A 25,656-nucleotide genomic window follows, 5' to 3' on the forward strand; every position below is an offset into this window, starting at 1 on the left:
TATCACTTTTGCTTTATGGCAAGGTGCTCCATCATGCTGGAAAAGGCATTGTTCGTCACCAAACTGTTCTTGGATGGTTGGGAGAAGTTGCTCTCGGAGGATGTGTTGGTACCATTCTTTATTCATGGCTGTGTTCTTAGGCAAAATTGTGAGTGAGCCCAATCCCTTGGCTGAGAAGCAACCCCACACATGAATGGTCTCAGGATAATTTACTGTTGGCATGACACAGGACTGATGGTAGCGCTCACCTTGTCTTCTTCGGACAAGCTTTTTTTCCGGATGCCCCAAACAATCGGAAAGGGGATTCATCAGAGAAAATGACTTTACCCCAGTCCTCAGCAGTCCAATCCCTGTACCTTTTGCAGAATATCAGTCTGTCCCTGATGTTTTTCCTGGAGAGAAGTGGCTTCCTCGCTGCCCTTCTTGACACCAGGCCATCCCCCAAAAGTCTTTGCCTCACTGTGCGTGCAGATGCACTCACACCTGCCTGCTGCCATTCCTGAGCAAGCTCTGCACTGGTGGTGCCCCGATCCCGCAGCTGAATCAACTTTAGGAGAAGGTCCTGGCGCTTGCTGGACTTTCTTGGGCGCCCTGAAGCCTTCTTCACAACAATTGAACCTCTCTCCTTGAAGTTCTTGATGATCCGATAAATGGTTGATTTAGGTGCAATCATACTAGCAGCAATATCCTTGCCTGTGAAGCCCTTTTTGTGCAAAGCAATGATGACGGCACGTGTTTCCTTGCAGGTAACCATGGTTAACAGTGGAAGAACAATGATTTCAAGCACCACCCTCCTTTTAAAGCTTCCAGTCTGTTATTCTAACTCAATCAGCATGACAGAGTGATCTCCAGCCTTGTCCTAGTCAACACTCTTACCTGTGTTAACGAGAGAATCACTGACTTGATGGCAGCTGGTCCTTTTGTGGCAGGGCTGAAATGCAGTGGAAAAGTTTTTTTGGGATTAAGTTCATTTTCATGGCAAATAGGGACTTTGCAATTAATTGCAATTAATCTGATCACTCTTCATAACATTCTGGAGTATATGCAAATTGCCATCATAAAAACTGAGGCAGCAGACTTTGTGAAAATTAATATTTGTGTCATTCTCAAAACTTTTGACCATGACTGTACAGCAGTGCTCGTGTGCTCCCATTACGCACAGACAAGGCCGGTCCTTGCCGTTCTGCCACCCTAGGTGACACCAAAAAATATTTGGTTTGAATGAAAGTTGATTTATAAACGTCTATGTTTGGGCCAAATCAAGGCTGGTCCAGACCGGACAAAATCTGAACCAAACATAGACGTTTATGATTGGTTCAGATTTGGTCCGAACCGGACCAAAAACCAATGTCCGTGGATGTGGAAATCAAGGCCGGTCCGGACTGCACCAAAAAAAGACGTCCAAAAGACGTTGGCTCGTGCTTACTGAGGTGTAGCCTACCATGTCAGCCCACAATGGAATTTTATGAATGCCCATCCATGTGGAAGGCCCACCATTTGTAAAACAGGCCGTTACATTGGCTTTATTAGTCCTGATTCCTGACTAATCCATTTGTCTATTTAAGCTCTGAATATTGCTACCCAACTTTGTCAGGAGTTATCGTGAGTTTATTTGCAATGTGTTTACACAGCAGAAAATGCAGAGGTATTTTATTTTTTCGCAATGATCAGCTTGTAAAAAAATTTACAGATACAAATTTTAAACCATTGATTATGACAATGAGGTGAAACTCCTGGACAACAGTTGTGATTGCCTATGACGCATGCTGGCTGAAACAATGAAGATAAATACACCCCATAAGAAGAGAAAAATGATGGTGGTGGATTTGTCTGTGACCATGGATGCCACTATGGGTTTACTATTTACTAAGTATTTGAAGAATTAAAAAGAACCCATCAGACAATTGTTCATAAACAAAAAACACACATATGATGATTAACACCAAAATATGATAGGTGAAAATAATCACTGTTTCAGTGGAGAGAAATTAGTGTTAACACATACGCAGGCAATGAGTCATGTCTATAAATTAATTATTTGGTTTCATAATTTCTGGTGTCATCGGAGGAAAAAAACATAAAACGGTAGCTAGCTAATTTACAGATTAATTGCAGGGAAAGTTCTGGAGGGTTTTTCACACCCTTTCCCAGGCAGCGCTATCTCTCCCCTCAGAGTAGGACAGGGTAATAGCCCTTGGCGGGGGATAATTACATTTTTCATAATTAATATTTTCTGACGAAGGGGAGTGGATGAGTGTAGCTCACATATCAGACGTCACTGTCTTGTCTGCATCCCCGACAACATCCTGTAATGTCATTGTGATGGTGGTGGTGATGACGATAATGATGATGATGATGATCTGCCGGCTGCTATCGTAGAATAGATTATGCAAGGGAGACATAATGGGAGAGATGGAAGAAAGAAAATGATTAGCCTACCGACCATACATTAGTTGGACGTAATTGTCCAATATTTCAATGCTAATCACAAACTTATAAGCAGGCTGTAATAGGCAGCAAGTGACTGGTTAATAAACACTTGGCATTTTACGCATGTGTGTCTTATCTGTACGTAATTATAATTTCCTACAAGGTTACTGGTTCACTGCAGGGAAGTTTTATGGCAGGTCTGACAACCTAATTTCTACTTTGGCTGTCACACTGAAAGCTCTCCTTTTCGGCTTTTGAGGGACACCTAGGCTTTCTGCTTCGGCTGTGATTCTGTGAGAGATCTGTCCAACTTGTACGACTTTGCATTTGACCTTCAGGCCAAATATTTATCACTAAACCGGTTTGCAATTTTTTCAGCTTTTCTTTTTGTCATGGATAACTGTTTCCCAGCTAGCACATAACGTTATGAGAACCACATGCTTCTTAGAGCTTGGTGAGAGCGTGGTTGTCCTATGGTTATTTTGCATACAACGAATGGTCGCAGAATAGTTGCTTGGCTGGGAACATTCTCAGCACATGGTAGGACTGATCACCAACAACAACCTCTCCCTCAACGTCAGTAAGACAAAGGAGCTGATTGTGGACTACAGGAAACGGAGGGGCGAGCATCCACATTGATGGGGCTGTAGTGGAGTGGGTCGAGAGCTTCAAGTTCCTCAGTGTCCACATCACTAAGGAATTAGCATGGTCCATACACACCTAAACAGTTTTGAAGAGGGCATGACAGCGCCTCATCCCCTCACAGGAGGCTGAAAAGATTTGGCATGGGCCCTCAGAACCTCAAAAAGTTATACAGCTGCACCATTGAGAGCATCTTGACTGGCTGCATCACCGCTTGGTACGGCAACTGGCAAGGCACCTGACTGCAAGGTGCTACAGAGGGTGGTGAGTATGGCCCAGTACATCACTGGGGCTGAGCTCCCTGTCATCCAGGACCTCTATACCAGGCGGTATAAATGGTCAGACTCCAGCCACCCAAGCCATAGACTCTTCTCTCTGCTACCGCACGGCAAGCGGTACCAGTCACCAAGTATGGAACCACCAGGACCCTGAAAAGCTTCTACCCCCAAGGCATACGACTGCTAAACAAGACTGCTAAATAGCTAATCAAATGGCTACCCAGACTATCTGCATTGACCCCTTTTTTTTTTACTAACTCTCTTGCACTGACTCTACCCACACACTCACACATACTTACACTGACATCCCCAACACATACGCGCACACACGCACACACACTACATACGCCCACACACACATAACATGCGCACACATGCATACTGACCACACACACACACAGACACACACACAAAGCCATACGACTTACTATACATTTGTTCCTCCTGTCACTATTTCTATAAATGTTTTTATTTTTGAAGCATTTCACTAAGTAAACCTGTTGTTTACGAAGCATGTGACATAACATTTGATTTGTTTTAAAGAAACGTGACAAAAAAACTTAATTTTCTTGGTATTTAATTACTTTAACAGAACATTTCCTAAAAGTTAAATGGTTCTATTTAAAGTAATGTTCTCAAATTATTCAGAGAACGTTAAGAAAACTTTCCATAAAAACTAAAAAAATACTTTAGTAACGTTCAGAGAACGTTATTTAAAAACGTATACATTACGTTTTAAGCATCAACAATCCTCTCTCTATCCTCTCTTTAAGTGTGTTCAGGTGTGTTAGCCGCGCCCATTAATTGACCCCATCTGATCTTAATGAGTGCTTGTTTAAATAGACTAAAATGAGCGTCCTGGTGGACTAATTCCATGGATAGAGCGTCTGCTAAATGACTTAAATGTAAATGATAGAGAACAAAAGACTGTAGGTTAGAATCTCACTGATGCCATGTCAAAATAAATGTTTTAATGTTTGCATGATTAATGCCTATGGAAATGTCCTTTCTGTTATTAAGTCTTATTGAAACATTCAGTTAAAGTTTTAAGGAAGTTATTAAAAACCTCCAAATAACCTATAATCTCCATTCATAGAGGGTTAATAAAACCTTCCAGGAAAACTTTCAAGGAACCAGAGTAAAACGTTCTTAGAACCTCCCTTTCACTTCTGTTCTCAGAACGTCAAAAAATGGTTCCCGTTTTACCGGTCATGAAATGTATGGCTTCGTTCTCACAACCAATGTGAAACCAAAAACATACGTTCTCACAACTTCCAAGGAACCAAAAGTGCTAGCTGGGTTGCCTCTGCTGCTGCTGTTGATGCTGATGCCTTCTCAATCCCTCAGCCTCAAGAGAGCTTGATTGAAGTGAGGCCAATTTCATCCTATATTTACACAAAATCAGTTATTCTATTCCACTCTCTTTCCCCCTCCATCTTTCAGTCACAAAACACAAACACACACAGTTGTAACAGTTTTAAGAGTAGTACATGCAACTTCATAGCCAAGGTCATTTCAAGTTATGAGGCAAATAACTAACTCCCATAGCAAAGGCTTGGGAGTCTCCCATAACAAATACATGGGCAACACTTGATAAACAGTACATGGTTTTCACTTGATGAAATGTGTTTCCTGTGACCCACATTTCAGCCAATTACCCTCTGCAGCCGCCTGTTGTGAACAATCTAATTGCTCTTTGTGTGGGTGAGTGGTGCTTAGTGGCTGGTACTCATAAGGTTGATATTCTCATCTCATATACATGAACATCCCATAATATACTTCATACCTGTCTTCAGCTCAACTGTCCTCTTAATTCTTCCGCACTGTGTCAGTTTTCCTCTTTATATCTATTTACTGTGTGTGTGTGTTTCTCTTTATATCTATTTATTGTTTCCCTCTATTTATTATCTTATTCCTCCCTCAACTTGTTAATCGCATCTACAGTATATTTACTGCCCTGCTCGGATGAATAGGATTTTCATATCCTTCACCACAGCAATACTGCAAACTGGATTTGAATGAGTGTGTAGATGGAAGAGGGAAAGCGGCTATGTATTAATCATGTATTTCTCTCATCCTAATACCACTCTGGGGATGTTATAGTAGTTTGTGTCATTGCTGAAATGTTTGTGATCCATCTTTTCCCAGGTGCAACAACCGTACCCAGTGTGTGGTTGTGACTGGCTCTGATGTGTTCCCTGATCCTTGTCCTGGCACTTACAAGTACCTAGAGGTCCAGTATGAATGTGTCCCATATAGTAAGTATTCAGCATTTAATGATGCAGTGCAACTATATTGTGTTTCTTGAATGTGTAGTTAGGTTTATTAGAACCTTTACTTATTAAGTGGGGTTCTGTGGGAGGGGTGGGTGGGATATGTGTTATCTGTGTGTAAAAGTTAGTTTTTCGTCTATTATAAAACAATGAAAAGTTGATCCCCCCAAAAATAATACATTTATTTATATAAAAAAATCGGACTCTTGTTGTTGTTACAGTATGTAATTCACTGGAGATGTATTTTCTGAAATAATCTTTTGGTTTGACCTCTTCTTCATTTCCTTCCCCTCTTGTATCTTTTCTGTATTAACCTCTATGCTCTCTCTCCTTCTAAGTTTCAGTCTTTCTTGTTCCTTAGTTGTCTCGCTAGGATCTTTCCCTCTTCCGTTAGTTGCTTCACTGCTTTAATGAAGGAACTCAATATTGGGTTGCTTGTCATCAGCCATTGTTCACTTGCAATTGTATTTTTTGGCTCATTAGGGAAATTGTGCCTGTAACATTAGCAAGTAATGTTCTGTGTGTGGGCGAAGCAGACTATGGAATTTAGATTTGTGTCTATAAAGTTTTTGTGTAAATACTGCCCCAGACAATACTGCCAAAAATAACCCTTTTGCTGTTTCTCTAAGAATGTTATCTGATTTTAAACTGAATAGCGATTTCAGAAACAGTACAATGTTTCTTTATGTCAAACAATTCACTTGGAAAGTAATGTGGCCTGTTTATTACTGATGCAATCAGTGGCTAGGCAAAAACATGTTATTTTGATGGCTAGAAAAGCATGGAATCGTGATCGGTTGAACAATGTTTGTAGCTTGTCTCCAGCCCTAACCTGTGTGCTTTCATATTATAGGGCCTGATAATCTTCCTATTTGTTCAGTCTTTTTTCTTGTTCCCCCAAAACAGCCATCTCTTGGTCCTCTATCTATCATATCCTGTAACCTTCTCTACTCATGTAGCCTACCTGGTAGTTGACTCATGATAACCTTTCTCTCCCTCTTGCACTCTTTCTTTTTTGCTTTCTTCTTTTCCAATGCCTAAAATAGAAGTGGAACAAAAAGGTAAATGAGTGGTCCAGTCTTCCCCACGTCCCACCCGCCCCCCAGCTCCCTGTAATGTGGTGTACAACCCTTCCTCTTGTCTCCTCCCTCCTGATTGCCTCTTGTCAAAACGCCGGCCCCAAACCCCCATAGGTTGTTGATTGCAACTCTGGGAGACAATTTGAATTTCAAAGCCGATTTGTAAAAGCAGTCTAGAGGTTTGAAAGATAGGGCCCGTTCAGATTCACTGGACCTGTTACCAGTGCCCGGTAACATATATTAAATCTCCCTGCACACCTCTAGTACCGTAAATCTCACAGTAGACAGTTTGGAAGAATGCTATAAGGGCAGCTTCTCATCTAAACCATTACACATTTCAATAAAACAACATGCTACAGATACACCAATTCACAAGCATGTGAAGACATTGTAAGAGGGTTATTTTCCCATTTAAACCCAAATTACAGAACACGTCTGACACAACAACATTAAAACTAGGCTACCACCAAGCCTAGCTATAAAAAACTATTGGCTATAGCTCTCAAATACAGAAGTGGATAAATGTTATCATACAGTATCATATGCATTATACAGAGCTAGGAAGCAAGCTAAACAAATAATGCTATGCATCAGATAACCTAGCAGTTAGAGCATTGGGCCGGTGACCGAAAGGTCAGTAGTTCAAATCTCAGAGCAGACAAGGTAAAAAATCTGTCTGTGCCCTTGAGCAAGGCACTTAACCCTAATTGCTCCAGGGTTGCCGTTGATAATGGCTGACCCTGGACGTGACCCCACTCTCCGAGGGTGTCTCAGGGGAGTTTGGATATGCAAAAAATACATTTACATTTCACAATTGCTTATAATACACACTTGTACATGTGTGATGGTCACCTGTTGGCAGATATGGGAGAGTGAGGTTGGCAAAAACCGCAAGAAGCCCAACAAAACCCCACAGAAATCAGACTTTCTCTTTGGATAAAAGCGTCTGCTAAATGGCATATTATTATTTATTATTATCTCAAACCAATCCATGGGATTCCAATGAGACACTTGCCATGGCCTCCCTCACCCATCAAAGGTTCTTCTGCCTTTTACAGTGAGGGAAAAAAGTATTTGATCCCCTGCTGATTTTGTACGTTTGCCCACTGACAAAGACATGATCAGTCTATAATTTTAATGGTAGGTTTATTTGAACAGTGAGAGACAGAATAACAACAAAAATATCCAGGAAAATGCATGTCAAAAATGTTATACATTGATTTGCATTTTAATGAGGGAAATAAGTATTTGACCCCTCTGCAAAACATGACTTAGTACTTGGTGGCAAAACCCTTGTTGGCAATCAGAGGTCAGACGTTTCTTGTAGTTGGCCACCAGGTTTGCACACATCTCAGGAGGGATTTTGTCCCACTCCTCATTGCAGATCTTCTCCAAGTCATTAAGGTTTCGAGGCTGACGTTTGGCAACTCGAACCTTCAGCTCCCTCCACAGATTTTCTATGGGATTAAGGTCTGGAGACTGGCTAGGCCACTCCAGGACCTTAATGTGCTTCTTCTTGAGCCACTCCTTTGTTGCCTTGGCCGTGTGTTTTGGGTCATTGTCATGCAGGAATACCCATCCACGACCCATTTTCAATGCCCTGGCTGAGGGAAGGAGGTTCTCACCCAAGATTTGACGGTACATGGCCCCGTCCATCGTCCCTTTGATGCGGTGAAGTTGTCCTGTCCCCTTAGCAGAAAAACACCCCCAAAGCATAATGTTTCCACCTCAATGTTTGACAGTGGGGATGGTGTTCTTGGGGTCATAGGCAGCATTCCTCCTCCTCCAAACACGGTGAGTTGAGTTGATGGCAAAGAGCTCCATTTTGGTCTCATCTGACCACAACTCTTTCAACCAGTTCTCCTCTGAATCATTCAGATGTTCATTGGTAAACTTCAGACGGGCCTATATATGTGCTTTCTTGAGCAGGGGGACCTTGCGGGCGCTGCAGGATTTCAGTCCTTCACGGCGTAGTGTGTTACCAATTGTTTTCTTGGTGACTATGGTCCCAGCTGCCTTGAGATCATTGACAAGATCCTCCCGTGTAGTTCTGGGCTGATTCCTCACCATTCTCATGATCATTGCAACTCCACGAGGTGAGATCTTGCATGGAGCCCCAGGCCAAGGGAGATTGACAGTTATTTTCTGTTTCTTCCATTTGCGAATAATCGCACTAACGGTTGTCTCCTTCTCACCAAGCTGCTTGGCGATGGTCTCGTAGCCCATTCCAGCCTTGTGTAGGTCTACAATCTTGTCCCTGACATCTTTGGAGAGCTCTTTGGTCTTTGCCATGGTGGAGAGTTTGGAATCTGATTGATTGATTGCTTCTGTGGACAGGTGTCTTTTATACAGGTAACAAACTGAGATTAGGAGCACTCCCTTTAAGAGTGTGCTCCTAATCTCAGCTCGTTACCTGTATAAAAGACACCTGGGAGCCAGAAATCTTTCTGATTGAGAGGGGGTCAAATACTTATTTCCCTCATTAAAATGCAAATCAATTTATAACATTTTTGACATGTGTTTTTCTGGATTTTTTTGTTGTTATTCTGTCTCTCACTGTTCAAATAAACCTACCATTAAAATTATAGACTGATCATGTCTTTGTCAGTGGGCAAACATACAAAATTAGCAGGGGATCAAATACTTTTTTCCCTCACTGTATGACATCAGTAGAGTAAAGAACTCTGCTGTAGTTGTGCTGTCTTCTCCCCAAACCCTACCCTCATCTTATCCCAGCTTCGCTGCCACCACCTCCATCCAGAATATGTTGTTTTGTTTCTCTCTACAAGTCTTATCCCTCATCATTTTGTCTTCTGTGTGCTTTTTCAGTAAGCATGTGCAGTTTTGCCATTTACACAATTGTCAGTGTCACTGTTTGATGCCAGGTAGAAGTTGGAATTAAAACAAGGGTTCCAGTATACACTTCTATACTACCTCTCCCATCCCTTACATGTCTTGCATTTACAGGGTTTTCCTCCTTTTGTTTCACTTTTTGGATTTGTTTGGTCCCACGCAGTTAACGTGTACGGCAGACAAACTCTATAAAGAAGCAAGTCCTTTACTCACTCCTGCACTTATCATTCTCTTGGCTTCACCTTTTATATTTCACTCTATTCACAAGCAGTATCACTACACACTAGTTAAATGACTGTCACTGATCTTTGTCCTACACACTACTCGGACAGCAGCGAAACTATACAATATACACACTGCATACCTTGATGAAATATCTGTTGATACTCTGCATATATTTTACTTAAACCCATCTTTCTGTTTCTCTCTCCCTCACTAGTTTTCATTTGTCCCGGGACCCTGAAGGAGGTGGGGGAGTCCACGTTTGTGTTTGAGGCGGAGCAACAGGCGGGGGCGTGGTCTAAAGACCCCCTGCAGGCAGGAGACAAGGTCTTCTTCATGCCCTGGACGCCGTACCGCACTGACACACTTATTGAGTACGCCTCCCTGGAGGACTTAAAAAATGGCCGCCAGACTACGACCTATAAACTCCCTCATCGGGTCGACGGCACAGGCTTCGTGGCCTACGACGGAGCCATCTTCTTCAACAAGGAGCGCACGCGCAACATCGTGAAATTTGATCTCCGCACGCGCATCAAGAGTGGTGAGGCCATCGTGGCCAACGCCAACTATCACGACACCTCGCCATATCGCTGGGGCGGCAAGACGGACATAGACCTCGCCGTCGATGAGCGGGGGTTGTGGGTGATCTACGCCACGGAGCAGAACAACGGACGAATCGTGGTCTCACAGCTCAACCCCTACACGCTCCGCTTCGAGGCCACCTGGGAGACCGTGTACGACAAGAGATCCGCCTCCAATGCCTTCATGGTGTGTGGCGTGCTGCACGTGGTGCGGTCCACCTACGAGGAGAACGAGAGCGAGGCGGCCAAGAGCCACATCGACTACATCTACAACACCAAGCTGAGCCAGGGAGAGTACACGGACATCCTGTTCCCCAACCAGTACCAGTACATCGCTGCTGTGGATTACAACCCCAGAGATAACCAGCTGTACGTGTGGAATAACTTTTACGTCCTGCGCTACGACCTGGAGTTTGACGCTGAGAAAGACCCTGCTGACGGTAAGCCTCGGCCACAGTATGGCCTCTTTCAGATGAATCCTGACATGAGATCTGTATGTGTACATTGAATTTTCACACAAACCTCCCATTGATATCAAAACAGGACTTCTGTAAAAAAGACTGAGTTACAAGCACATATTTCAGGTTGGGATTCAGCCCTTTGTGTTGTTTGCGTCAGGTGCTGAATATATGTGTGTGTGTGTGTGTGTGTGTGTGTGTGTGTGTGTGTGTGATGCAGCATGGGAAGTCACAGATGACAGATTTTTTGAATAGTGGATTGTGTTTGTCCTGGGGAAGACCTAATTTGTAAACAGAAAATTACAGATTCACCTTGGAACGAGGTATAACTCCCTCAGGAGCCTTCATACTCTGGCACAAGGCATCAGCTATAAAGCCTTGCTTCCTTTATTACCATAAGGCGAGCTCAAGTACTCCCTCTCCACTTGAAGCTTGGACCCTATCAAATGTTCTAATCTCAGGTCTTATCCCAGTCCTTTATGAACAGTGGCCTTGTGAACTTCCCTTTAATGCCCCGGAATGGGATTCTGAAATATTGCATACAGTATGACAGAAGGTTATCCCACTTTCCTTGCCTTGCATTTGTAGCCGATTTGGACATTTGTTGCCATGGCTACCCCATCAACCGTTCGTTGACGGCCCCTCATTTACCCTAGATTGAGACAATATCCATTATATTATGGCCTGGCGGTCGGCGTTAAAACGCAGAGTCAAAGTATCATGTGGTTAGGTGGCGGTGACGCCGTTGAATCATGGCCGAATGACAAGGTTAGAAGAATGACTTGAGCGCACAAAAAAAAAAAAAAAAAAAAGGAGGGTTTTAAATTAATCTGTGAAGTGTCTGAGGGGAGACGGACATGCATATTCTCAGACAGGGCCCTTACATCACAGTGTCTGATAATGGGTGTAATTACCTGCCTGTAGCCTCCTTATCCCTGAGCGCTAGGCAAAGTCCCCGCTAACGCTCTGCACTCACAACAAGGAATTATCAACTCTATACCATGCTGCTGTGATGTGTTGGGGTGCAGCCTCCTTATCTCTAAAAGCTAGGCTAATTCCCTGCTAACTAACGTTTCAAGTTGCTCCAAAGTGCTGCTCCCTGCACAAGAGTAAGTTCTGACTGAGTTCTCACTTTTTCCGCTGATTAAAGAAAATTAATATTGAAAATAAAGTGATATTCAGTTAGTTGGCATTCCAGGGTATAGCTAGGTTAACGTTAAGGATTTTTCCCCAAGTGAAATTTGATCCCTGACCTGTGTGGACAAGGGCAATTTCTCCATTAACACCATATGTTCCTGCACTCTGACCACTTGTCAACATGTCTGTTTGTTTTCCCTAGATTCCTCCACATGTATACAGTGAGGGAAAAAAGTATTTGATCCCCTGCTGATTTTGTACGTTTGCCCACTGACAAAGAAATGATCAGTCTATAATTTTAATGGTAGGTTTATTTGAACAGTGAGAGACAGAATAACAACAAAAAAATCCAGAAAAACGCATGTCAAAAATGTTATAAATTGATTTGCATTTTAATGAGGGAATTAAGTATTTGACCCCTCTGCAAAACATGACTTAGTACTTGGTGGCAAAACCCTTGTTGGCAATCACAGAGGTCAGACGTTTCTTGTAGTTGGCCACCAGGTTTGCACACATCTCAGGAGGGATTTTGTCCCACTCCTGTTTGCAGATCTTCTCCAAGTCATTAAGGTTTCGAGGATGACGTTTGGCAACTCAAACCTTCAGCTCCCTCCACAGATTTTCTATGGGTTTAAGGTCTTATTGCAAACAGGATGCATGTTTTTGAATATTTTTATTCTGTACAGGCTTCCTTCTTTTCACTCTGTCATTTAGGTGAGTATTGTGGAGTAACTACAATGTTGTTGATCCATCCTCAGTTTTCTCCTATCACAGCCATCAAACTCTGTAACTGTTTTAAAAACCTGAGTGGTTTCCTTCCTCTCCGTCAACTGAGTTAGGAAGGACGCCTCTATCTTTGTAGTGACTGGGTTTATTAATGCACCATCCAAAGTGTAATTAATAACTTCACCATGCTCTAAGGGATATTCAATGTCTGCTTCTTTTTTTTATACCCATCTAACAAAATGTACACTTCTTTGCGAGGCATTGGAAAACGTCCCTAGTTTTTGTCGTTGAATCTGTGCTTGAAAATCACTGCTCGACTGAGGGACCTTACAGATAGGTGCATGTGTGGGGTACAGAGATGAGGCAGTCATAAAAAATTATGTTAAACACCATTATTGCAGAGTAAGTTCATGCAACTTATTATCTGACTTAATAATCTGACTTTTCTCCTGAAGTTATTTAGGCTTGCCTAACAAAGGGGTTGAATGCTTATTGACTCAAGACATTTCAGCTTTACATTTTTATTAATTAGTAAACATTTCTAAAAACATAATTCCACTGACATTATGGGGTATTGTGTGTAGATCAGTGACACAAAATCTACATTTCATCCATTTTAAATTCAGGCTGTAACACAACAAAATGTGGAAAAGGTCTTCACACACTTTCTGAAGGCACTGTGTATGTGTGTATATATATATATATATATGTATATATATACACGGTGAGGGGAAAAAAGTATTTGATCCCCTGCTGATTTTGTATTTTGACATGATCAGTCTATAATGTTAATGGTAGGTTTATTTGAACTGTGAGAGACAGAATAACAACAATAAAATCCAGAAAAACGCATGTCAAAAATGTTATAAATGTATTTGCATTTTAATGAGGGAAATAAGTATTTGACCCCTCTACAAAACATGACTTAGTAGTTGGAGGCAAAACCCTTGTTGGCAATCACAGAGGTCAGACGTTTCTTGTAGTTGGCCACCAGGTTTGCACACATCTCAGGAGGGATTTGTCCCACTCCTCTTTGCAGATCTTCTCCAAGTCATTAAGGTTTCAAGGCTGACGTTTGGCAACTCAAACCTTCAGCTCCCTCCACAAACTTTCTATGGGATTAAGGTCTGGAGACTGGCTAGGCCACTCCAGGACCTTAATGTGCTTCTTCTTGAGCCACTCCTTTGTTGCCTTGGCCGTGTGTTTTGGGTCATTGTCATGCTGGAATACCCATTCACGACCCATTTTCAATGCCCTGGCTGAGGGAAGGAGGTTCTCACCCAAGATTTGACGGTACATGGCCCCGTCCATACGGGCACGTACAGTGAGGAAAAAAAGTATTTAGTCAGCCACCAATTGTGCAAGTTCTCCCACTTAAAAAGATGAGAGAGGCCTGTAATTTTCATCATAGGTACACGTCAACTATGACAGACAAATTGAGATTTTTTCTCTCCAGAAAATCACATTGTAGGATTTTTTATGAATTTATTTGCAAATTATGGTGGAAAATAAGTATTTGGTCACCTACAAACAAGCAAGATTTCTGGCTCTCACAGACCTGTAACTTCTTCTTTAAGAGGCTCCTCTGTCCTCCACTCGTTACCTGGATTAATGGCACCTGTTTGAACTTGTTATCAGTATAAAAGACACCTGTCCACAACCTCAAACAGTCACACTCCAAACTCCACTATGGCCAAGACCAAAGAGCTGTCAAAGGACACCAGAAACAAAATTGTAGACCTGCACCAGGCTGGGAAGACTGCATCTGCAATAGGTAAGCAGCTTGGTTTGAAGAAATCAACTGTGGGAGCAATTATTAGGAAATGGAAGACATACAAGACCACTGATAATCTCCCTCGATCTGGGGCTCCACGCAAGATCTCACCCCGTGGGGTCAAAATGATCACAAGAACGGTGAGCAAAAATCCCAGAACCACACGGGGGGACCTAGTGAATGACCTGCAGAGAGCTGGGACCAAAGTAACAAAGCCTACCATCAGTAACACACTACGCCGCCAGGGACTCAAATCCTGCAGTGCCAGATGTGTCCCCCTGCTTAAGCCAGTACATGTCCAGGCCCGTCTGAAGTTTGCTAGAGTGCATTTGGATGATCCAGAAGAGGATTGGGAGAATGTCATATGGTCAGATGAAACCAAAATATAACTTTTTGGTAAAACCTCAACTCGTCGTGTTTGGAGGACAAAGAATGCTGAGTTGCATCCAAAGAACACCATACCTACTGTGAAGCATGGGGGTGGAAACATCATGCTTTGGGGCAGTTTTTCTGCAAAGGGACCAGGACGACTGATCCGTGTAAAGGAAATAATGAATGGGGCCATGTATCGTGAGATTTTGAAAACCTCCTTCCATCAGCAAGGGCATTGAAGATAAAACGTGGCTGGGTCTTTCAGCATGACAATGATCCCAAACACACCGCCCGGGCAACGAAGGAGTGGCTTCGTAAGAAGCATTTCAAGGTCCTGGAGTGGCCTAGCCAGTCTCCAGTTCTCAACCCCATAGAACATCTTTGGAGAGAGTTGAAAGTCCGTGTTGCCCAGCGACAGCCCCAAAACATCACTGCTCTAGAGGAGATCTGCATGGAGGAATGGGCCAAAATACCAGCAACAGTGTGTGAAAACCTTGTGAAGACTTACAGAAAACGTTTGACCTGTGTCATTGCCAACAAAGGGTATATAACAAAGTATTGAGAAACTTTTGTTATTGACCAAATACTTATTTTCCACCATAATTTGCAAATAAATTCATTACAAATCCTACAATGTGATTTTCTGGATTTGTTTTTCTCATTTTGTCTGTCATAGTTGATGTGTACCTATGATGAAAATTACAGGCCTCTGTCATCTTTTTAAGTGGGAGAATTTGCACAATTGGTGGCTGACTAAATACATTTTTTCCCGACTGTATATGTGCTTTCTTGAGCAGGGGGACCTTGCGGGGGCTGCAGGATTTCAGTCCTTCACGGCGTAGTGTGTTACCAATTGTTTTCATGGTGACTATGGTCCCAGCTGCCTTGAGATCATTGACAAGATCCTCCCGTGTAGTTCTGAGCTGATTCCTCACCGTTCTCATGATCATTGCAACTCCACGAGGTGAGATCTTGCATGGAGCCCCAGGCCGAGGGAGATTGACAGTTATTTTGTGTTTCTTCCATTTGCGAAATAATCGCACCAACTGTTGTCACCTTCTCACCAAGCTTCTTGGCGATGGTCTTGTAGCCCATCCCAGCCTTGTTTAGGTCTACAATCTTGTCCCTGACATCCTTGGAGAGCTCTTTTGTCTTGGCCATGGTGGAGAGTTTGGAATCTGATTGATTGATTGCTTCTGTGGACAGGTGTCTTTTATACAGGTAACAAGCTGAGATTAGGAGCACTCCCTTTAAAAGTGTGCTCCTAATCTCACCTCGTTACCTGTATAAAAGACACCTGGGAGCCAGAAATCTTTCTGATTGAGGGGGGGTCAAATACTTATTTCCTTCATTAAAATGCAAATCAATTTATAACATTTTTGACATGTGTTTTTCTGGATTTTGTTGTTGTTATTCAGTCTCTCACTGTTCAAATAAACCTACCATTAAAATTATAGACTGATAATTTCTTTGTCAGTGGGCAAACGTACAAAATCAGCAGGGGATCAAATACTTTTTTCCCTCACTGTATCTGCCCAACAGACAGACAGACAGACAGACAGACAGAAGCCTTGAGCTCTTGACGGTCTTAGAGGTTGAGTCTCTGTGTGCCCAACCCAACCAAAGCACTCAATTAAGACCATGTAGAATAGATAGACACCAGATACTAGAATTTTAATGAGTTAGTTCTCCGTTGCCGAATTGGCATGTATTTGCATGCAAACGGCCTCTTCTGGCTGCTCAGGGTAAGATGTATGTAAATGTAATTAACAAGTGAATTATCATAATTCCCCTTCATGCCTAATAACAGCCACACAGAAAAAAAGAGGAGAGAAGTCAGCATAGCAGTGCATTTCCAATCAAGGGGCTTTACTCTGTTCTGCTCTCAGCTAATGCTTCAGCAAACGCAATGCCAGAGAGACAGACACTAGGGATGTCCCCCGACCTAAAAAAAAAAAATCTTGGTCAACCTAAAGTCGTCTGTTCTTTCTACCAATCGATTGTTAAAACGTGTATTTGTCTCTGTATAGACACCCTATGTGTTTTGATAAAATCAACTATATATGCATTGAGCTTGACTGATGCTTTAAGCTCACTGTTTGATGAAATAAGACACAAATGACTCAAGAGGGAGCCAGAGATAAAAAAAAAAAAACGTAACCTGTCCCGACTATCCTCCTTCCGCTTCTACTGGCTTTCGCAGATTCTGATGTTACTCTCCTGAAGTTGCCGGTAATAGGCTACACGAGGAGTCTGCAAACTTTCTCATGTGGAATGCCAATTTATCTTACAATTTCTGCTGATCTGCGTGCCAGATATGGTTTTCATATGCACATTTTCGTGGAACAGTTTCATTTAATTTATAATAACATCTTCATACCTCAAAATCATTGTCAAGTGGTTAATCAAAATTCTATCCAAATCTAAATGAAAATGATACAAACCTAAAAAGTAACTTCTATTGCCATTGCCAACTATGTAAAATAGCCAATAAAGCCAACAAATAAAAACAGTGCAACCTGCAGGTAGAAAATATACTGATACAAATAAATATCAGATAAATCACATTGGCTACACATGGCCTGTCTGCAACCAACTTGAAACGTTGTATCAACTATTAACTTGGGTCCGTCCGGTTGCAACATACAGTTTTCTGCACCAGTGATCTCGGGACAAAAGGACTTGCTCCTCCCTTCCTATAGGCAGAAACTCAAAACAGGAAGTACCCGTACTAAGGACTATTCAATGCTGGTCTGACCAATATGAATCCACGCTTCAAGATTGTTTTGATCACGCGGATTGGGATATGTTCCGGGTAGCCTCCGAGAATAACATAGACGAATACACTGATACGGTGACTGACTTTATTAGGAAGTGTATAGGAGATGTTGTACCCACTGTGAATATTAAAACCTACCCTAATCAGAAACCATGGATAGATGGCAGCATTCGCACAAAACTGAAAGCGTGAACAACCGCATTTAACCACGGCAAGGTGACTGGGAATATGGCCGAATACAAACTGTGGAGTTATTCCCTCCGTAAGGCAATCAAACAGGCAAAACGTCAGTATTGAGACAAAGTGGAGTCGCAATGCAATGGCTCAGACACGAGACGCATGTGCCAGGGTCTACAGACAATCACGGACTACAAAGGGAAAACCAGCCACATCGTGGACACCGACGTCTTGCTTCCGGACAAGCTAAACACCTTCGCCCGCTTTGAGGATAACACAGTGCCACCGACGCGGCCCGCTACCAAGGACTGCGGGCTCTCCTTCTCTGTGGCCGACGTGAGTAAGACATTTAAGCGTGTTAACCCTCGCAAGGCTGCCGGCCCAGACGGCATCCCTAGCCACGTCCTAAGAGCATGCGCAGACCAGCTGGCTGGAGTGTTTACGGACATATTCAATATCTCCCTATCCCAGTCTGCTGTCCCCACTTGCTTCAAGATGTCCACCATTGTTCCTGTACCCAAGAAAGCAAAGGTAACTGAACTAAATGACTATCGCCCCGTAGCACTCACTTCTGTCATCATGAAGTGCTTTGAGAGACTAGTCAAGGATCATATCACCTCTACCTTACCTGCCACCCTAGACCCACTTCAATTTGCTTACCGCTCCAATAGATCCACAGACCATGCCATCGCACTGCACACTGCCCTATCCCATCTGGACAAGAGGAATACCTACAGTGGGGAAAAAAAGTATTTAGTCAGCCACCAATTGTGCAAGTTCTCCCACTTAAAAAGATGAGAGAGGCCTGTAATTTTCATCATAGGTACACGTCAACTATGACAGACAAAATTAGAAAAAAAAATCCAGAAAATCACATTGTAGGATTTTTAATGAATTTATTTGCAAATTATGGTGGAAAATATGTATTTGGTCAATAACAAAAGTTTCTCAATACTTTGTTATATACCCTTTGTTGGCAAGGACACAGGTCAAACGTTTACTGTAAGTCTTCACAAGGTTTTCACACACTGTTGCTGGTATTTTGGCCCATTCCTCCATGCAGATCTCCTCTAGAGCAGTGATGTTTTGGGGCTGTAACTGGGCAACACAGACTTTCAACTCCCTCCAAAGATTTTCTATGGGGTTGAGATCTGGAGACTGGCTAGGCCACTCCAGGACCATGACATGCTTCTTACGAAGCCACTCCTTCGTTGCCCGGGTGGTGTGTTTGGGATCATTGTCATGCTGAAAGACCCAGCCACGTTTCATCTTCAATGCCCTTGCTGATGGAAGGAGGTTTTCACTCAAAACCTCACGATACATGGCCCCATTCATTCTTTCCTTTACACGGATCAGTCGTCCTGGTCCCTTTGCAGAAAAACAGCCCCAAAGCATGATGTTTCCACCCCCATGCTTCACAGTAGGTATGGTGTTCTTTGGATGCAACTCAGCATTCTTTGTCCTCCAAACACGACGAGTTGAGTTTTTACCAAAAAGTAATATTTTGGTTTCATCTGACCATATGACATTCTCCCAATCCTCTTCTGGATCATCCAAATGCACTCTAGCAAACTTCAGACGGGCCTGGACATGTACTGGCTTAAGCAGGGGGACACGTCTGGCACTGCAGGATTTGAGTCCCTGGCGGCGTAGTGTGTTACTGATGGTAGGCTTTGTTAATTTGGTCCCAGCTCTCTGCAGGTCATTCACTAGGTCCCCCCGTGTGGTTCTGGGATTTTTGCTCACGATTCTTGTGATCATTTTGACCCCACGGGGTGAGATCTTGCGTGGAGCCCCAGATCGAGGGAGATTATCAGTGGTCTTGTATGTCTTCCATTTCCTAATAATTGCTCCCACAGTTGATTTCTTCAAACCAAGCTGCTTACTTATTGCAGATTCAGTCTTCCCAGCCTGGTGCAGGTCTACAATTTTGTTTCTGGTGTCCTTTGACAGCTCTTTGGTCTTGGCCATAGTGGAGTTTGGAGTGTGACTGTTTGAGGTTGTGGACAGGTGTCTTTTATACTGATAACAAGTTCAAACAGGTGCCGGTAACGAGTGGAGGACAGAGGAGCCTCTTAAAGAAGAAGTTACAGGTCCGTGAGAGCCAGAAATCTTGCTTGTTTGTAGGTGACCAAATACTTATTTTCCAACATAATTTGCAAATATATTCATAAAAAATCCTACAATGTGATTTTCTGGAGAAAAAAATCTCATTTTGTCTGTCATAGTTGACGTGTACCTATGATGAAAATTACAGGCCTCTCTCATCTTTTTAAGTGGGAGAACTTGCACAATTGGTGGCTGACTAAATACTTTTTTCCCCCACTGTATGTAAGAATGCTGTTCAATGACTATAGCTCAGCATTCAACACCATAGTACCCGCCAAGCTCATCCTTAAGCTCGGGGCCCTGGGTCTGAACCCCACACTGTGCCACTGGGTCCTGGACTTCCTGACGGGCGACCCTCAGCTGGTGAAGGTAGGAAACAACATCTCTACTTCGCTGATCCTCAACACAGGAGCCCCACAAGGGTGCATGCTCAGCCCCCTCCTGTACTTCCTGTTCACCCATGACTGCGTGGCCACGCCTCCAACTCAATCATCAAGTTTGCAGACGACACAACAGTAGTAGGCCTGATTACCAACAATGACGAGACAGCCTACAGAGAGGAGGTGAAGGCCCTGCGAGTGTGGTGCCAGGAAAATAACCTTTCCCTAAATGTCGACAAAACAAAGGAGCTGATCGTGGACTTCAGGAAACAGCAGAGAGCGCACGCCCCTATCCACATCGACGGGACCGCTGTGGAGCAGGTGGAAAGCTTAAAGTTCCTCAGCGTACACATCACTGACGATCTGAAACAGCGCCTCTTCAGCCTCAGGATGCTCAAGACATTTGGCTTGCCCCCTAAAACCCTCACAAACTTTTACAGATGCAAAATTGAGAGCATCCTGTCGGGCTGTATCACCGCCTGGTACGGCAACTGCACCGCCCGCAACCGCAGGGCTCTCCAGAGGGTGGTGCGGTCTGCCCAAAGCATCACCGGGGGCAAACTACCTGCCCTCCAGGACACCTACAGCACCCAATGTCATAGGAAGGCCAAAAAGATCATCAAGGACAACAACCACCCGAGCCATTGCCTGTTCACCCGCTATCATCCAGAAGGCGAGGTCAGTACAGGTGCATCAAAGCTGGGAACAAGAGACTGAAAAACAGCTTCTATCTCAAGGCCATCACTGTTAAATAGCCATCACTAGGTGGCTTCCACCCGGTTACATAACCTTGCACCTTAGAGGCTGCTGCCCCATATACAGTGGGGGAAAAAATTATTTAGTCAGCCACCAATTGTGCAAGTTCTCCCACTTAAAAAGATGAGAGAGGCCTGTAATTTTCATCATAGGTACACGTCAACTATGACAGACAAATTGAGAAAAAGAAATCCAGATAATCACATTGTAGGATTTTTAATGAATTTATTTGCAAATTATGGTGGAAAATAAGTATTTGGTCACCTACAAACAAGCAAGATTTCTGGCTCTCACGGACCTGTAACTTCTTCTTTAAGAGGCTCCTCTGTCCTCCACTCGTTACCGGCACCTGTTTGAACTTGTTATCAGTATAAAAGACACCTGTCCACAACCTCAAACAGTCACACTCCAAACTCCACTATGGCCAAGACCAAAGAGCTGTCAAAGGACACCAGAAACAAAATTGTAGACCTGCACCAGGCTGGGAAGACTGAATCTGCAATAGGTAAGCAGCTTGGTTTGAAGAAATCAACTGTGGGAGCAATTATTAGGAAATGGAAGACATACAAGACCACTGATAATCTCCCTCGATCTGGGGCTCCACGCAAGATCGCACCCCGTGGGGTCAAAAAGATCACAAGAACGGTGAGCAAAAATCCCAGAACCACACGGGGGGACCTAGTGAATGACCTGCAAAGAGCTGGGACCAAAGTAACAAAGCCTACCATCAGTAACACACTACGCCGCCAGGGACTAAAACCCTGCAGTGCCAGACGTGTCCCCCTGCTTAAGCCAGTACATGTCCAGGCCCGTCTGAAGTTTGCTAGAGTGCATTTGGATGATCCAGAAGAGGATTGGGAGAATGTCATATGGTCAGATGAAACCAAAATAAAACTTTTTGGTAAAAACTCAACTCGTCGTGTTTGGAGGACAAAGAATGCTGAGTTGCATCCAAAGAACACCATACCTACTGTGAAGCATGGGGGTGGAAACATCATGCTTTGGGGCTGTTTTTCTGCAAAGGGACCAGGACGACTGATCCGTGTAAAGGAAAGAATGAATGGGGCCATATATCTTGAGATTTTGAGTGAAAACCTCCTTCCATCAGCAAGGGCATTGAAGATGAAACGTGGCTGGGTCTTTCAGCATGACAATGATCCCAAACACACCGCCCGGGCAACGAAGGAGTGGCTTCGTAAGAAGCATTTCAAGGTCCTGGAGTGGCCTAGCCAGTCTCCAGATCTCAACCCCATAGAAAATCTTTGGAGGGAGTTGAAAGTCCGTGTTGCCCAGCGACAGCCCCAAAACATCACTGCTCTAGAGGAGATCTGCATGGAGGAATGGGCCAAAATACCAGCAACAGTGTGTGAAAACCTTGTGAAGACTTACAGAAAACGTTTGACCTGTGTCATTGCCAACAAAGGGTATATAACAAAGTATTGAGAAACAGACACACAAACAAACTCACTGGCTCAACTGCATGCGATAGATGTAATGATGAAAACCCCACAGAGCCACACAGTAGCCTACACAGTTGTTGATTATAAACATTAGTTTAAGAACCCTTGTTCCAGCTACGGTTCTGCTACTGGAGTTGAAACTTGAATGCATACAGCTACAATGTATTTGCATTCATAACTGCCCTTTGCAGATCATTTGGTGAAGTTTTATGAGAACAAAAGCCCTTAGCTGCTCATAGAGGGAGGCAAATAGAGAAGCATGGCTATGCCAGCAGCAAGATTCCACTGGTCTTTTGTGAATGGCACAGGCAGGCACATGAAAGTAATTGGTTCATGTTTATTAGGTTGCTCAGATCTACACCTTTAACTGCCCTGACTATACAGCTATTAGGATTTATTGCGTATCTCAGAGAGTATAGAGAGGGATTAAACAACCTGTTCTGCAGGGTGATCTAATGGTGCTAAAATAACGTCTCTCACTGATACTGAGAAGCACTTGAGGCGCAGAGAGAAAATGAATTGTGTCCATTAAGATTCATGAGGCCCCACAGTTAAAGTTTCTTGAAGAACCGAATCGCTACAGTTCTCTGCTTTTTACAGAGAACAGTAGTCAGTACAATACCACCACTGTGTCAATACCACCACAGCCTACAGAGCCTTCAGAAAGTATTCATACCCCTTGACTTTTTCCACATTTTGTTGTGTTAATCAGTGGAATTCAAATGGATTTAATTGTAATTTTTTTTGTCAACGATCTACACAAAATACTCTGTCATAGTGGAAGAAAAATTATAACTTTTTTTTTATTCATGGGAAATAAACCACTAATATATTTTGATAAGATTCATCATGTTAGAATCCCCTTTGGCAGTGGTTACAGCTGTGAGTCTTTCTGGGTAAGTCTCTAAGAGCTTTGCAAACCTGGATTGTACAATATTTGCCCATTATTCATTTAAAAATTCTTCAAGCTCTGTCAAGTTGGTTGTTAATCATTGATAGACAGCCATTTTCAAGTCTTGCCATAGATTTCCAAGCTGATTTAAGTCAAAACTGTAAGTAGGCCACTCAGGAACATTCAATGTCGTCTTGGTAAGTAACTCAAGTGTATAATTGGTCCTGCTGGAAGGTGAATTTGTCTCCCAGTGTCTGTTGGAAAGCAGACTGAACTAGGTTTTCCTCTAGGACTGTGCTTAGCTCTATTCATTTTCTTTTTATTGAAAGAAACTCCCTAGGCCTTGCCAATGACAAGCATACTCATAACATGATGCAGCTACCACCATGCTGGGAAATATGAAGAGTGGTTTTCAGTGATGTGTTGTGTTGGATTTGCACCCAACATAACGCTTGGTATTCAGGACAAAAAGTGTATTTATTTGCCACTTTTTTTGCAGTATTACTTTAGTGCCTTATTGCAAACAGGATGCATGTTTTTGAATATTTTTGTTCTGTGCAGGCTTCCTTCTTTTCACTCTGTCATTTAGGTGAGTATTGTGGAGAAACTACAATGTTGTTGATCCATCCTCAGTTTTCACCTATCACAGCCATTAAACTCTGTAACTGTTTTAAAAACCTGAGTGGTTTCCTTCCTCTCCGTCAACTGAGTTAGGAAGGACGCCTCTATCTTTGTAGTGACTGGGTTTATTAATGCACCATCCAAAGTGTAATTAATAACTTCACCATGCTCTAAGGGATATTCAATGTCTGCTTCTTTTTTTTATACCCATCTACCAAAATGTGCACTTCTTTGCGAGGCATTGGAAAACCTCCCTAGTTTTTGTCGTTGAATCTGTGCTTGAAAATCACTGCTCGACTGAGGGACCTTACAGATAGGTGCATGTGTGGGGTACAGAGATGAGGTAGTCATTAAAAAATAATGTTAAACACCATTATTGCAGAGTAAATGCATGCAATTTATTATCTGACTAAATAATCTGACTTTTCTCCTGAAGTTATTTAGGCTTGCCTAACAAAGGGGTTGAATACTTATTGACTCAAGACATTTCAGCTTTACATTTTTATTAATTAGTAAACATTTCTAAAAACATAATTCCACTTTGACATTATAGGGTATTGTGTGTAGATCAGTGACACAAAATCTAAATTTCATCCATTTTAAATTCAGGCTGTAACACAACAAAATGTGGAAAAGGCACTGTGTGTGTATGTATATATATATGTATATATATATATGTGTATATATATATATATATATATACAGTGAGGGAAAAAAGTATTTGATCCCCTGCTGATTTTGTATGTTTGCCCACTGACAAAGACATGATCAGTCTATAATTTTAATGGTAGGTTTATTTGAACAGTTAGAGACAGAATAACAACAAAAAAATCCAGAAAAACGCATGTCAAAAATGTTATACATTGATTTGCATTTTAATGAGGGGAAATACGTATTTGACCCCTCAACAAAACATGACTTAGTACTTGGTGGCAAAACCCTTGTTGGCAATCACAGAGGTCAGATGTTTCTTGTAGTTGGCCACCAGGTTTGCACACATCTCAGGAGGGATTTTGTCCCACTCCTCTTTGCAGATCTTCTCCAAGTCATTAAGGTTTCGAGGCTGACGTTTGGCAACTCGAACATTCAGCTCCCTCCACAGACTTTCTATGGGATTAAGGTCTGGAGACTGGCTAGGCCACTCCATGACCTTAATGTGCTTCTTCTTGAGCCACTCCTTTGTTGCCTTGGCCGTGTGTTTTGGGTCATTGTCATGCTGGAATACCCATCCATAACCCATTTTCAATGCCATGGCTGAGGGAAGGAGGTTCTCACCCAAGATTTGACGGTACATGGCCCCGTCCATCGTCCCTTTGATGCGGTGAAGTTGTCCTGTCCCCTTAGCAGAAAAACACCCCCAAAGCATAATGTTTCCACCTCCATGTTTGACGATGGGGATGGTGTTCTTGGGGTCATAGGCAGCATTTCTCCTCCTCCAAACACGGTGAGTTGAGTTGATACCAAAGAGCTCCATTTTGGTCTCATCTGACCACAACACTTTCACCCAGTTCTCCTCTGAATCATTCAGATGTTCATTGGCAAACTTCAGACAGGCCTGTATATGTGCTTTCTTGAGCAGGGGGACCTTGCGGGTGCTGCAGGATTTCAGTCCTTCACGGCGTAGTGTGTTATCAATTGTTTTCTTGGTGACTATGGT

The 25,656-nt window shown here is 42.9% G+C and overlaps 1 protein-coding gene across 13 annotated transcripts in view; it reads left to right on the forward strand.

Annotated features, from left to right (window-relative positions):
- LOC121535329 (adhesion G protein-coupled receptor L2-like) overlaps positions 1–25,656 on the forward strand; it is a 154,534-nt gene that overhangs the window by 61,495 nt on the left and 67,383 nt on the right. For 9 of the 13 annotated variants that reach the window (XM_041842286.2, XM_041842283.2, XM_041842284.2 and 6 more), the window contains exons 4-6: positions 5,499–5,608; positions 6,670–6,684; positions 9,995–10,798. In XM_041842286.2, the coding sequence (XP_041698220.2) occupies positions 5,499–5,608; positions 6,670–6,684; positions 9,995–10,798 (929 nt within the window). The remainder of the gene's footprint in view (positions 1–5,498; positions 5,609–6,669; positions 6,685–9,994; positions 10,799–25,656) is intronic. The other 4 variants (XM_041842278.2, XM_041842290.2, XM_041842281.2 and 1 more) reach the window with 1 other exon arrangement.

This window comes from Coregonus clupeaformis, chromosome 21 (genome assembly GCF_020615455.1).
Source record: "Coregonus clupeaformis isolate EN_2021a chromosome 21, ASM2061545v1, whole genome shotgun sequence".
Lineage (NCBI taxonomy): Eukaryota > Metazoa > Chordata > Actinopteri > Salmoniformes > Salmonidae > Coregonus > Coregonus clupeaformis.